Source organism: Thalassophryne amazonica, chromosome 11 (assembly GCF_902500255.1).
Source record: "Thalassophryne amazonica chromosome 11, fThaAma1.1, whole genome shotgun sequence".
In the NCBI taxonomy this organism is placed as follows: Eukaryota; Metazoa; Chordata; class Actinopteri; order Batrachoidiformes; family Batrachoididae; genus Thalassophryne; species Thalassophryne amazonica.
In genome coordinates this window covers 22,264,087-22,278,267 of record NC_047113.1, presented here as the reverse complement: position 1 = coordinate 22,278,267, position 14,181 = coordinate 22,264,087, and the positions used below count along the sequence as shown (strand labels likewise).

General features: G+C 43.3%; 1 protein-coding gene across 1 annotated transcript in view; it reads left to right on the top strand.

Moving 5' to 3' along the window:
• The first annotated feature begins 4,808 nt into the window (after positions 1-4,808).
• The window catches only part of mid2 (midline 2), a 267,813-nt gene continuing 258,440 nt past the window's right edge, over positions 4,809-14,181 (top strand). The window contains exon 1 of the mRNA XM_034181881.1: positions 4,809-5,669. Coding sequence (XP_034037772.1) covers positions 4,863-5,669 — 807 coding nt within the window. The 5' untranslated portion in view covers positions 4,809-4,862. The remainder of the gene's footprint in view (positions 5,670-14,181) is intronic.

Below are 14,181 nucleotides of genomic sequence, written 5' to 3'. Positions count from 1 at the left end.
CAAAATAAATAAATAAATAATAATAATAATAATGTTAAATGACTGTTTTTGAGCCACACCACACCTTCAGTAGAGAACAGAGCGCACTTCCACAGAGGCAGAAAATAGCACTGAATTCTTTTAATAGTGGCAAGGTACACGCGACTGTGTGCACACATTAAAAAGCGAACACACGCAGCTGCAAGTATGAAACGAACACTGAAAAGGCTGAGTACGCGCGCATTTTGGGCGTATTTAAATGAAACACAACGCTGCAATACGTAGCTCTACGAATTTGCCAGTGTGAAAGGGGCTTAAGCAGTTGGTCTGGTTGAGATTTCTTGCTCAAAAACACCAGAGGTAGTACTTCCTTACCACTGTTGCCTATGTGCTTGCTCAGCATGGCTGTTGAGGTTAGACTTTGTGATGACTTATGTTGATTTGGTAGTATATAAATAAGTTGAGTTGAATTGCACACTGCTCAAGGTGTGTGTAGTTTTTTTTCTGGTCTGTCAGATATTTGAACAGAGGTTCCTCTGGTATCAGGCCCACTGCTTGAGCACACAGAAGCAGCTTTCTATACAGCAAAGGTGTCTGTGTGGAAACAAGCTGGTGATGCAGTTGAGGACACAGGTGTTTTTTATTCAGGAAAGCACTCTGAGAGACAACAGTGTCCATGAGGGCAGCGGCAAACAGTAATCCCAGGTAAACAGGCACAGAGTCCAAGCACAACAATCAAATGCACCAGGTAGACAGTTTCAGAAATGGAGGGCTAAACTCAGAAGACACAAGGAGGCAGCTGAAGTCAGCAACTGGGACTCAAAAATGAGAAATTAATTCAAGAAAACAGAAATGAGAGCAGGACAATCTGGCAGTGTGACAGATACACAAGGAGTAATCTGTCACAATAAGAGTGCAACGGGAACAGTAACACAGAGTAGTTTCCACTAGGAACTACAGCATAAACACTCAGAACACATGAACAGTGACAAACGGATGCTCCTCAGATTTATTGACTAAATATCTTCACGAGATGTTCTCTGCACTTTTTTCTTGACCCGGTTTCACCTGGGATTGTGTTGGTGTCCCTGAACATCATCATGTTTTTTTGCACACCACAAACTACATTTCACAGAAACCACTCATAGAAGGCTGATCTTTGTCCTGAAGGAAAAAGATGCTTTTTGATTTGTCACTGACACTAAAACCAAGTCATCATTTGTTCATGTGTGACTGGCACAGAGGGAGATGAGGGCAATCATTCAGTAACGACCTCGCTTATGAAACTGTCACTGTAAGCTATCAGGTGTCGTACGGTTTAATATGATAGTTTCACGGTGCCTGCTTTGTTTCTTTAAAAGGACAGACAGCCCTGTGCATTCTGGGCTGTGAGCCACGGAATACAGGTTATCTGTGATTTTTCATGTCAATGGTTTTAAACCACCCCAACCGCCCCAGGGGAGACCACATGATTTTCACTCTGTAAGAATCTGAGCAGCTTGTACTGTAGGAAGACTCAATCTAAAAACAATTCATATGTTAAGGTCACTTGCTGTTTGCACTTAAAATTGTTGCCGAAAATGCTTCAGAAATTGTATCCTTGAAGATGTGTGGCAGGTATCCATGCAAAAAAAAAAAAAAAAGTGTTTACCACTTAAGAATTTCTGCACACAATTTACTCTACTTGTGTTGCAAATGAGTAAATATGCAGAAATTGTCACCTTCATCCCATTTAGTTCATTCAACTTTGTCCACTCTCTGACTGTACAGTGCTCGGATTTATTTGCTGTGTTTTCATTTCACATTTAGTGTCATTATAACTGTAATTTCAAGCAAATTGCAAGAGGAGGGTCTTCATTATGACAGTCAACAGGTCATACGCATGCAATAAATGTAGATCACCTATCTGTTGGGGAAAGTGTAGTGACACGGACCCACAACAGGGGGCGCAAATGAACGGTCAATAGATGAGCCAAAAGGTAACAATTTAATGTTGTGAATGTGCACAACGATGATACAGACAATCACAGAATAGCAGTCAATACACCAAGGTGACGTGTGGGCAGGCTTGAGGATAGAAGATGTCTGTCCTGAGAAGAGCCGGGACCACACGATTTCCACCGCCACAGAACCTGGTGAATACTAGAGCCGCCAAGTCCCGAATTCCCAGGTGATCACCGTCCCTGACTGTCGGATCTGGTACTGCTGGCGAGGAGCACAAACAGTGAGATGTGGGTGTGTGCACACCCAGTAACAAAAACAGTCAGAAGGTTGAAAGTCACCTCCACCTCTAATCACACACTCGTGCAGCTCCTGTTACACCATTTATCTGGTTTGGGTGTGAAGCGAAGCCGTCGCTGTTCACACCAAACGCCAATCCAGCAGATAAGGAACACCACAGGAAAACGGCTGCAAAAAGAGTTCAGACTATGACAGTTTTTAGATACAGCAGAGAATATTACCTTCACAGGTAGATGATATCTCGGCAACGAGGTGGAGATGATGTCCGGTCTTTATGGAATGAGATGATGTAGTGTAGATGGGTGACAGCTGTCAAGAGATGATGAGTGACAGCTGTCACCCCCGGCTGTATCCGTGGCGGCAGCGCCCTCTCGTTCCTGAAGCCCGCACTTCAGGCAGGGCGCCCTCTGGTGGTGGGCCAGCAGTACCTCCTCTTCTGGCAGCCCACACAACAGGACCCCCCCCTCAACGGGCCCCTCCTTGCGCCCGACCAGGCTTGTCCGGGTGACGGCGGTAGAAATCGGCCAGGAGGGCCGGATCCAGGATGAAGCTCCTCTTCACCCAGGAGCGTTCTTCGGGTCCATACCCCTCCCAGTCCACCAAATACTGGAACCCCCGGCCCATCCGACGGATGTCCAGGATCCGGCGCACCGTCCAAGCCGGCTCCCCGTCGATGATCCGGGCAGGAGGCGGCGCAGGTCCGGGAGCACAGAGGGGTGAGGTGTGGTGAGGTTTGATCCTTGACACATGAAAGACCGGGTGGATCCGCAGTGAAGCCGGGAGTTGGAGCTTCACTGCGGCAGGACTGAGGATTTTGAGGATCTTGTATGGCCCAATATACCTGTCCTTGAGTTTCGGGGAGTCCACCTGGAGGGGCATGTCCTTCGTGGATAGCCACACCTTCTGCCTGGGCTGGTAAGCAGGGGCCGGGGATCGCCGGCGGTCTGCATGGGTCTTCACCCTCGTCCGGGCCTTCAACAAGGCAGAACGGGCGGAGCGCCACACCCAACGGCACTTCCGCAGGTGGGCCTGGACCGAGGGCACACCGACCTCTCCCTCCACCACGGGAAACAATGGGGGCTGATACCCCAAACACACCTCAAATGGGGAGAGGCCAGTGGCAGAGGACACCTGGCTGTTATGCGCATACTCGATCCAGGCCAGATGTTCACTCCAGGCCATCGGGTGTGTGGACGTCACACAGCGCAGGGCTTGCTCCAATTCCTGATTGGCCCGTTCTGCCTGTCCATTGGTCTGCGGGTGATACCCGGACGAGAGGCTCACAGTGGCCCCCAGTTCCCGGCAGAAGCTCCTCCAGACGTGTGAGGAGAACTGGGGACCACGATCAGAGACGATGTTGGTAGGTATCCCATGCAGACGGACGACGTGGTGGACCAGGAGGTTTGCCAATGTAGCCGGGGACAGAGCTGTGCCTCGCCCGGTCTGAGAGCCCCTCACACTGGGCAGAGAGAGACAGCAGCTGGCCACCGGGTCAATAGTCTCTCCCCACGTAGAGCAGACCGTATGTTTTTTAAAAATACACAAACACACTGCTTCGCTTTAAATGCACAGTAATTCTATTTCAGATGATCAGCGTGGACCATCTTTCTCTTAAAAGGCTTTATTTTACTCTGTGTGTCATGTTGGAAAGCGATAGCTATCGTTGCTAATTTGATTAGCTGTTATGCTCCAGTCTTGTTCTGTTTTTTTTTTCCTGCGGATGTTGCAGCACCACACACAGGCCTGGCATATGTACTACAGCGTTAAACAAAGCTTCGTGGGACAGAATTTGCCTCAAACATTTTTTGTAAATGAATTATTCGATTAATCGTTTCAGCCCTAGTTTGAACATTAAATATCTTGTCTTTGTGGTGTATTCAATTGAATATAGGTTGAAGAGGATTTGAAAATCATTATATTCTGTTTTTATTCACATTTCACACAATGACCCAACTTCATTGGAACTGGGGTTGTGTGTGTGTGTGTATATATATCTATATATATCTATATATATATATATAGATATATAGATATATATATTTTTTTTTCTTCCCCATCCACCAAAGAGTCCTTATGCAAGAGGACACATGCCACACAAAATTTATATTTGTGTTTTTACTTATTGCACTGCGTAGACAGTTGTTAGCATCTTCTTCCGAGTTAGCCAGTATTATTAGTACCGGTTGTAAACAACACCGCAGGTTGTATTTCAAGCACAAAAATATTTCATGAACATGTCCACACAGCAGTAGGATAGCATTGTGTGCACACTTTATTAAATTGGACATACAAAATATAGAAGAGCTAAAAAAAAATAAAAAAATATTAAAAACTACAGCTTTCCCTGCTGTTGTTGCTGGAAGCAGCCATGTTGGATTGTGAGCTCTGAGTATGTGGGGTTCATGCAAGTTTACAAGCTGGAGTTCCGACTGCGGAGGGCATTTTGTGGGAGGTGGGGGAATGGGGTGGTGGTGTGGGAGAATTCCAGCCTCCGAATACAAATGAAAGCACAATAAATATGTACCTAATTTGTGACCTGAATAATTGCAAAATCTGAATACTTATGATCTTTTTCCTTTTTTGCAGGTATCTGGCCAGCTTCTGTGGGATTTGATGTCACCTTTAGATTGGTTCAACTGAAAATGGAAACACTGGAGTCTGAGCTGACCTGCCCGATCTGCCTGGAGTTATTTGAAGACCCTCTGCTCTTGCCTTGTGCTCACAGCTTGTGCTTTAACTGCGCTCACCGCATTTTGGTGTCTCACTGTTCAACCAGTAAGCCTCTTGAGTCCATCTCAGCTTTTCAGTGCCCCACCTGTCGTTACGTCATCACGCTCAACCACCGCGGCCTGGAGGGCCTAAAGCGAAATGTGACACTGCAGAACATTATTGACCGTTTCCAAAAGGCCTCCCTCAGCGGCCCCAGCTCCCCAACTGAGAGTCGACGCATGCAGCTGCAGCGTCCCTACACCGGCACCATTAACGCGACAATAGTTGGAACAATTGGCGGTGGCGGTGGCAGCACGAGCGGAAGCAGCGCTCGCGGCAGCCCCGCCACTTCCAGCCATTCCCACCAGCACGCCAATCATACCAACGCTAATCACAGTCCAGCAGTCATTGCTGCAATGGATCTCCGTATTTCCTGCCAGTTCTGTGAACAGGACCCACCTCGGGAGGCTGTCAAGACCTGTGTCACATGTGAAGTATCGTACTGCGACCGCTGCCTGCGTGCAACACACCCAAACAAGAAGCCTTTCACCAGCCACCGCCTGGTAGAGCCTGTGCCAGACACACACATCCGAGGCCTGACCTGTCTGGAGCATGAGAATGAGAAAGTCAACATGTACTGTTTGGTGGATGACCAGCTCATTTGTGCACTGTGCAAGCTCGTGGGCCGCCACCGAGAGCACCAGGTGTCCTCGCTCACTGAACGTTTTGACAAGCTCAAGGTTAGTCTTCAACTTGTTTTTCAATTTACAAGCCTATTCCTTATATCAACAGAAGTTTCCTTGGGCTGCTGCTATTCCTGATTGTTTAAATACTGTTCGTAAAGCATGGTAAGATGAGCATGGGATTTGTTTGAGCATGGGATTAGTTCCCCCCTGGCAGATCCCAAGCAGGCTGACTGGGTGACTGTGAGGAGGAAGCGTAGTTCTAAACAGAAGCCCCGTGTACACCGCCAACCCATTCACATTTCTAACTGTTTTTCCCCACTTGACGACACACCCGCCGAGGATCAAACTCTGGTTATTGGCGACTCTATTTTGAGAAATGTGAAGTTAGCGACACCAGCAACCATAGTCAATTGTCTTCCGGGGGCCAGAGCAGGCGACATTGAAGGAAATTTGAAACTGCTGGCTAAGGCTAAGCGTAAATTTGGTAAGATTGTAATTCACGTCGGCAGTAATGACACCCGGTTACGCCAATCGGAGGTCACTAAAATTAACATTAAATCGGTGTGTAACTTTGCAAAAACAATGTCGGACTCTGTAGTTTTCTCTGGGCCCCTCCCCAATCAGACCGGGAGTGACATGTTTAGCCGCCTGTTCTCCTTGAATTGCTGGCTGTCTGAGTGGTGTCCAAAAAATGAGGTGGGCTTCATAGATAATTGGCAAAGCTTCTGGGGAAAACCTGGTCTTGTTAGGAGAGACGGCATCCATCCCACTTTGGATGGAGCAGCTCTCATTTCTAGAAATCTGGCCAATTTTCTTAAATCCTCCAAACCGTGACTATCCAGGGTTGGGACCAGGAAGCAGAGTTGTAGTCTTACACACCTCTCTGCAGCTTCTCTCCCCCTGCCATCCCCTCATTACCCCATCCCCGTAGAGACGGTGCCTGCTCCCAGACCACCAACAACCAGCAAAAATCTATTTAAGCATAAAAATTCAAAAAGAAAAAATAATATAGCACCTTCAACTGCACCACAGACTAAAACAGTTAAATGTGGTCTATTAAACATTAGGTCTCTCTCTTCTAAGTCCCTGTTGGTAAATGATATAATAATTGATCAACATATTGATTTATTCTGCCTAACAGAAACCTGGTTACAGCAGGATGAATATGTTAGTTTAAATGAGTCAACACCCCCGAGTCACACTAACTGTCAGAATGCTCGTAGCACGGGCCGAGGAGGAGGATTAGCAGCAATCTTCCATTCCAGCTTATTAATTAATCAAAAACCCAGACAGAGCTTTAATTCATTTGAAAGCTTGTCTCTTAGTCTTGTCCATCCAAATTGGAAGTCCCAAAAACCAGTTTTATTTGTTATTATCTATCGTCCACCTGGTCGTTACTGTGAGTTTCTCTGTGAATTTTCAGACCTTTTGTCTGACTTAGTGCTTAGCTCAGATAAGATAATTATAGTGGGCGATTTTAACATCCACACAGATGCTGAGGATGACAGCCTCAACACTGCATTTAATCTATTATTAGACTCTATTGGCTTTGCTCAAAAAGTAAATGAGTCCACCCACCACTTTAATCATATCTTAGATCTTGTTCTGACTTATGGTATGGAAATAGAAGACTTAACAGTATTCCCTGAAAACTCCCTTCTGTCTGATCATTTCTTAATAACATTTACATTTACTCTGATGGACTACCCAGCAGTGGGGAATAAGTTTCATTACACTAGAAGTCTTTCAGAAAGCGCTGTAACTAGGTTTAAGGATATGATTCCTTCTTTATGTTCTCTAATGCCATATACCAACACAGTGCAGAGTAGCTACCTAAACTCTGTAAGGGAGATAGAGTATCTCGTCAATAGTTTTACATCCTCATTGAAGACAACTTTGGATGCTGTAGCTCCTCTGAAAAAGAGAGCTTTAAATCAGAAGTGCCTGACTCCGTGGTATAACTCACAAACTCGCAGCTTAAAGCAGATAACCCGTAAGTTGGAGAGGAAATGGCGTCTCACTAATTTAGAAGATCTTCACTTAGCCTGGAAAAAGAGTCTGTTGCTCTATAAAAAAGCCCTCCGTAAAGCTAGGACATCTTTCTACTCATCACTAATTGAAGAAAATAAGAACAACCCCAGGTTTCTTTTCAGCACTGTAGCCAGGCTGACAAAGAGTCAGAGCTCTATTGAACTGAGTATTCCATTAACTTTAACTAGTAATGACTTCATGACTTTCTTTGCTAACAAAATTTTAACTATTAGAGAAAAAATTACTCATAACCATCCCAAAGACGTATCGTTATCTTTGGCTGCTTTCAGTGATGCCGGTATTTGGTTAGACTCTTTCTCTCCGATTGTTCTGTCTGAGTTATTTTCATTAGTTACTTCATCCAAACCATCAACATGTTTATTAGACGCCATTCCTACCAGGCTGCTCAAGGAAGCCCTACCATTATTTAATGCTTCGATCTTAAATATGATCAATCTATCTTTGTTAGTTGGCTATGTACCACAGGCTTTTAAGGTGGCAGTAATTAAACCATTACTTAAAAAGCCATCACTTGACCCAGCTATCTTAGCTAATTATAGGCCAATCTCCAACCTTCCTTTTCTCTCAAAAATTCTTGAAAGGGTAGTTGTAAAACAGCTAACTGATCATCTGCAGAGGAATGGTCTATTTGAAGAGTTTCAGTTAGGTTTTAGAATTCATCATAGTACAGAAACAGCATTAGTGAAGGTTACAAATGATCTTCTTATGGCCTCGGACAGTGGACTCGTCTCTGTGCTTGTTCTGTTGGACCTCAGTGCTGCTTTTGATACTGTTGACCATAAAATTTTATTACAGAGATTAGAGCATGCCATAGGTATTAAAGGCACTGCGCTGCGGTGGTTTGAATCATATTTGTCTAATAGATTACAATTTGTTCATGTAAATGGGGAATCTTCTTCACAGACTAAAGTTAATTATGGAGTTCCACAAGGTTCTGTGCTAGGACCAATTTTATTCACTTTATACATGCTTCCCTTAGGCAGTATTATTAGACGGTATTGCTTAAATTTTCATTGTTACGCAGATGATACCCAGCTTTATCTATCCATGAAGCCAGAGGACACACACCAATTAGCTAAACTGCAGGATTGTCTTACAGACATAAAGACATGGATGACCTCTAATTTCCTGCTTTTAAACTCAGATAAAACTGAAGTTATTGTACTTGGCCCCACAAATCTTAGAAACATGGTGTCTAACCAGATCCTTACTCTGGATGGCATTACCCTGACCTCTAGTAATACTGTGAGAAATCTTGGAGTCATTTTTGATCAGGATATGTCATTCAAAGCGCATATTAAACAAATATGTAGGACTGCTTTTTTGCATTTTCGCAATATCTCTAAAATCAGAAAGGTCTTGTCTCAGAGTGATGCTGAAAAACTAATTCATGCATTTATTTCCTCTAGGCTGGACTATTGTAATTCATTATTATCAGGTTGTCCTAAAAGTTCCCTAAAAAGCCTTCAGTTAATTCAAAATGCTGCAGCTAGAGTACTGACGGGGACTAGAAGGAGAGAGCATATCTCACCCATATTGGCCTCTCTTCATTGGCTTCCTGTTAATTCTAGAATAGAATTTAAAATTCTTCTTCTTACTTATAAGGTTTTGAATAATCAGGTCCCATCTTATCTTAGGGACATCGTAGTACCATATCACCCCAATAGAGCGCTTCGCTCTCAGACTGCAGGCTTACTTGTAGTTCCTAGGGTTTGTAAGAGTAGAATGGGAGGCAGAGCCTTCAGCTTTCAGGCTCCTCTCCTGTGGAACCAGCTCCCAATTCAGATCAGGGAGACAGACACCCTCTCTACTTTTAAGATTAGGCTTAAAACTTTCCTTTTTGCTAAAGTTTATAGTTAGGGCTGGATCAGGAGACCCTGAACCATCCCTTAGTTATGCTGCTATAGACGTAAACTGCTGGGGGGTTCCCATGATGCACTGTTTCTTTCTCTTTTTGCTCTGTATGCACCACTCTGCATTTAATCATTAGTGATCGATCTCTGCTCCCCTCCACAGCATGTCTTTTTCCTGGTTCTCTCCCTCAGCCCCAACCAGTCCCAGCAGAAGACTGCCCCTCCCTGAGCCTGGTTCTGCTGGAGGTTTCTTCCTGTTAAAAGGGAGTTTTTCCTTCCCACTGTAGCCAAGTGCTTGCTCACAGGGGGTCGTTTTGACCGTTGGGGTTTTACATAATTATTGTATGGCCTTGGCTTACAATATAAAGCGCCTTGGGGCAACTGTTTGTTGTGATTTGGCGCTATATAAAAAAATTGATTGAAAATTGATTGAATGCCATTCCCTTACAAACAGCGTTTAATTTGTAGGCTACACCAAAACCAATTGAGTTATTTACTTTTTGGGGTATCTGCCAAGTCGGAAAAATTGTAAAGGATCACTCTGATGAGGGTATTTATTTGGTGCACTTCTATTGAACATGAACTTTTAGTACAGGCACAGTTGCATCAAGCACATTCATGACAGCCTTTGTTCAGCAAGAAAAGGCAGGAATAAAGACACAAAAAGAGGAGGAACTGGGACAGGCAATTGGGATGATGTGCTGGTGAGAAGGGCACTGAGAGAAACAAAAAGCTATAGGGAGGCGTCATTATAACAGTCGATGAGCTCGCATTCCCAGTGGCCACTGAGCTTTCAGAGGCTCGGTGTAAAGACCAGAACTGCTGAGTCAGGGTGAAAACAACAGTATGAGGCAGGAGCTGGAGGTAAATCATCACCAAAGACCTGAAGCAGCCTGCCTAAAACCTTTACCGTCAGTATACCTCTGTTTGCATGTACCTCTTAGCACATTTTATTTAACTCTTTGATCTAGTACACAGCACAGTTGCTGCATGACGCTGACATACGTTAAATGTCTTAAATATTTATTGTGCCCCATAATTTGGATGGATTTAGATTTGACAGTGTTTGAGTGCTTAATTGAATGTGACAAGGATTGCACGATGGCAGATCACAGAGAATTTGGCTATCAAAATCCAAAAACACTTCAATAAAATATTTGAATTTTTACAAACATTAAAGGCAGCTGCAAGCTCTAGAAAGAGCAGTCTTCCAAACTCCAAAAACAGACAGGACAGGCTATTAGCAAAAGCTATTTGGCAAGATTCAGATAAAAAGCAGGGTTGCCAACTCTCATGCATCTGGCGTGTCTCACGCTTTGAGTATGAGTGTCACGCTCTCACGCTCAAGTAAGAAATGTCACACCAAAATAAAAATTTCTCCCGTTTATTTTCTGTTGATGACTAGATTAGACTAGATTAGTTTAAGACGCGCACCCGAAACCGCTGTTAACAGCTGACAGCGTTCTCACTGCAGTATTCTCAGATCACTAATTCGCTGTAAACCTGTCACCTGATACGTCAGCTGCCTTGTGAAGACTTTAGAGAGAGTTCGAGCAAAGCTTCTGAGCTTATGGTTCTGATATCTGTGGTTCTGATCGAGTCAGCCACTAAGGCGGCATAAAAAGTTTTGGATAACAAGGTGAGCTCATCAATAGACCCCTCTACAGAAAGAGCCTCATCAGACTAATTGTGTGTTGAGACAGTCGGCTACAGACTTAAACTAGTTGCAAACTAGATAATTTAAAGGACATATGATACGTTATTTAATGTCCTGGTTAGCAAGTATTAATGATTGTAAGTCTGTCTGTGCACATGCTCTGAAAGCGTATGGCTGCATTTTATTGATAATTATTAAGGACGGTTAAAATGAACCGTTTTGAACAACTGAATGAATATGAAGCAGATGTGTTGAAATGGTTCAGTGTTTGAAGCAATTAAATATGGTGACATCTGCTGGCCTGTCTTTAGCAGCACTTGTATAGAATGATTTTAATTTGTATAAAATGTAAACATGCAAAAAAAGAAGACAAAAATATATTAACTAAACACATAAATGGTAAATGGACTGCATTTATATAGCACTTTTCCATCTGCATCAGACGCTCAAAGCACTTTACAAATAACGCCTCACATTCACCCCGATGTGAGGGTGCTGCCATACAAGGCACTCACTACACACCAGGAGCAATAGGGGATTAAAGACCTTGCCCAAGGGCCCTTAGTAAATTGCCAGTCAGGCTGGGATTTGAACCGAGGATCTTCTGGTCTCAAGCCCAACACCTTAATCACTAGACCATCACCTCCCCCACAATATAAATAACATAAATAAATAAAATACAGGGTAACACAAAAAAACAAAACAAACAAACAAACAAAAATAGCCTGTTTCTATTGTGGCCCAACAAAATACACACAGGCAAAAATACATTCATACATACACAAAACCCATAACAGTTAATTAAATAAAAAATATAGTATTTTTTATTTTTTCTCAATAGTACATATATTGATTGTTCTCTTGTTGAGCCAGTTCTTGGAATAAAAACTGTCTGACCCTGTTTTTAAAAAGAGGCTTTGATCCACATACTCTAATTTGATGAGGCGGACCATTAAATAGTTTAGCTCCAGTGTACTTGAAGGACGAAGCCCCACAGGTCTTCAGCTGAGGAATGACCAGAGACAAGGTACTCGACCGAGTATTAATGTTGTGCTGCACAGCTGTAAATTTAAAAGAAGTGACCAAGTAATTTGGGGCTTGCTTATTCACTATATTAAACATATGATTTAATTTTAATTGTTGAACTCTGAGCTCAACAGGCAACATATTGACCATTCTAAATTCAGTCCAGGGTTGTGCAGAGAGGAGAAAGCGTATGATCTTGTTCTGCATAATCTACAACCTCCCTTGATTATGCTTGGTCAGGCCAGAATACCAGGCTACACTGGCACAGTCCATGTGACACTGCATGGACTGCAGTTTTGTCATATGCAAATCCAAATCTTTTCTTGTCTGTATAAGAACTTTAATTTTGCATCTGACTTGCTGATCACTATGTCAGCTGTAACATCGCCAGATAAGGTCTGATTTTTTTGAATTTTATTTACCAGCAATGATACATGTTGTTCCAGTCAGGTGTTTAAAGACATATACTTATAAATTCTGAAATGTTTGTTCAACTATGGGCTGTTATGGCCAAATGTTACAAATGAAGGGGATTTAAGGGCTTCAAAGGTTTTTTTTTTTTTTTTTAATTTAAAAACAAGATCATTTCAGCAGTGTCTGTTCCTTTTCTCTCCAGTTTTGGAGAAGACTCACACGGGAATAGAAGCAACTGGCATATGAAGATAGATTTTGTCCAGCTTGTAAAAAGTTGGATAAACTGCTGCCTCCATCCTCCCTAACTCAACCTTGCAAATTCATTGCAGAAAATGGTTCTGGGGAGCATTAGCATGGCTAAAACCCTTCAACTTTAGATCCCCCCCAACCAGGGCCCTCTTCACCCCCAGCCATTTTAAGCATGTGTCAATATTTGCCTCGTGCATGCCAGTAGATGAGCTTACTGAAATATTTGGGAAAAGGAAGAAGAGCTCATAGAGCTCAAACCTCCACCAACACTAGTTTCAAATTCAGAAATAAGTATGGCGAACACTTAAAGTAAGAAATTAACCCTTAAAACAAGAATAATTATTTAACACTTCTAAATCTGAAATTGTTTTATCTTGGTGAGAACCAAATAATTTGTAGTGTACCAAGATTAAAAAAAACTTTGTATTTAGAAGTGTTAGATCATTATCTTGTTTTAAGGGTTAATTTATCTTAAATGTTTGACATGCTATTTTCTAGATTTAACAATCTCAATTCAAGACATCTTTACTCACTCATCTTCCACCGATAAAGCAAGATAATTTCCCTCAGATTTTCTGTTTTTATCTTGTTTCTGGACACCACTTTTTATACAACATGCGATATGAATAAAACAAAACAATGTGAGAGAGAACTGGAGTTCTGCTCTTTCTCAGAATCATCCTTACCCTACGACGCTTACATGTAGCCAAAGACCAAAGAAGATTGACAGTCATCTAGTGTTTCTTCCATTTTCTAATAAGTGCGTCAACAGTTGTTGCTGTTGTGTGGGCCGCCAGAAGAGGAGGTACTGCTGGCCCACCACCAGAGGGTGCCCTGCCTGAAGTGCGGGCTTCAGGCACGAGAGGGCGCTGCCGCCACGGACACAGCCGGGAGTGACAGCTGTTACTCATTATGTCCTAACAGCTGTCACTCATTCTTCATCATCCCACTCCATAAAACCCAGACGTCATCTCCACCTCATCGCCGAGATATCGTACTTCAATGGAGGTAATATCCTCAGCCATTTGTGTTTACTTATAAGCTGTATATTGTGAGAGTTTGCAGGAGTACCGGTCCCTCTTCCTGTGGAGGCTGAGTGAGTGCAGGACGGCACTCTTTTCCTCTGAGGGATCACTGTAAATTCATCAGCATATTGAGTGAGAGGTGGAGGTGGCATTCCCACCGTTATTGTTACTGGGTGTACACACACCCACACTTGACTGTCTTTGTTCTTCGCAAGCAGTACCAGATCCGACAGTCGGGGACGGTGATCACCTGGGAATTCGGGACTTGGCGGCTCCAGTATTCACCAGGT